At 71.3% G+C, this 731-nt stretch overlaps 1 protein-coding gene across 1 annotated transcript in view; it reads left to right on the forward strand.

Moving 5' to 3' along the window:
* Nucleotides 1-207: 207 nt before the first annotated feature.
* The window catches only part of EMH_0021670 (uncharacterized protein), a gene marked incomplete at both ends in the record, with an annotated part of 1,523 nt that continues 999 nt past the window's right edge, over nucleotides 208-731 (forward strand). The window contains one exon of the mRNA XM_013501814.1: nucleotides 208-698. Coding sequence (XP_013357268.1) covers nucleotides 208-698 — 491 coding nt within the window. The remainder of the gene's footprint in view (nucleotides 699-731) is intronic.

The raw sequence follows: 731 nt of genomic DNA on the forward strand, positions 1-731 counted from the left end.
TCTGCGTCGGCTGCTGCTGCGGCCGGGGCTGCTGCTGAGCCGCGGAAAACCCTCTCCGCGGAGAATACCCCCAGCTCAACTGAGAACACACAGGGGGCCCCTCCCCGACCTCCAACAAGCGCCAGTGGGGGGCCCCCCAAGGGGCCTCCCCAGGGGACCCTGAAGGAACCCCAGAAAGGGGGCCCCCAAGGAACCCCTAAAGGGCCCATGCAAGGGCCCCCCAAGGGGCCCCCAAAGGGGCCCACGGAGGGGCCCCCGCAAGGGCCCCCCAAGGGGCCCCCCAAAGTGCCCCCTGAGGGGTCTCCCCAGGGGCCCCCCAAGGAACCTTCTCAAGGGCCCCCCAAAGAACCTCCCCAAGGGCCCCCGAAAGAGCCTCTCCAAGGGCCCCCCAAGGGGCCCACCCCAGGGGCCCCCAAGGAACCTCCCCAAGGGCCCCCCAAGGGGCCCACCCCAGGGGCCCCCAAGGAACCTCGCCAAGGGCCCCCCAAGGGGCCCACCCCAGGGGCCCCCAAGGAACCTCCCCAAGGGCCCCCCAAAGAACTTTCCCAAGGGCCCCCGAAAGGGCCTCTCCAAGGGCCCCCCAAGAAAGACCCCCCTGAAGGGTCTCCCCAAATGCCCCCCAAGGAACCTCCCCAGGGGCCCCCCAAAGAGCCTCTTAACTGGCCCCCCAAGGGGCCCCCCAAAGGGCCTCCTGAGGGGTCTCCCCAGGGGCCCCCCAAGGAACCTCCCCA

This window comes from Eimeria mitis, genomic scaffold, assembly GCF_000499745.2.
Source record: "Eimeria mitis Houghton genomic scaffold, Emh_scaff767, whole genome shotgun sequence".
NCBI classification, from domain to species: Eukaryota; Apicomplexa; class Conoidasida; order Eucoccidiorida; family Eimeriidae; genus Eimeria; species Eimeria mitis.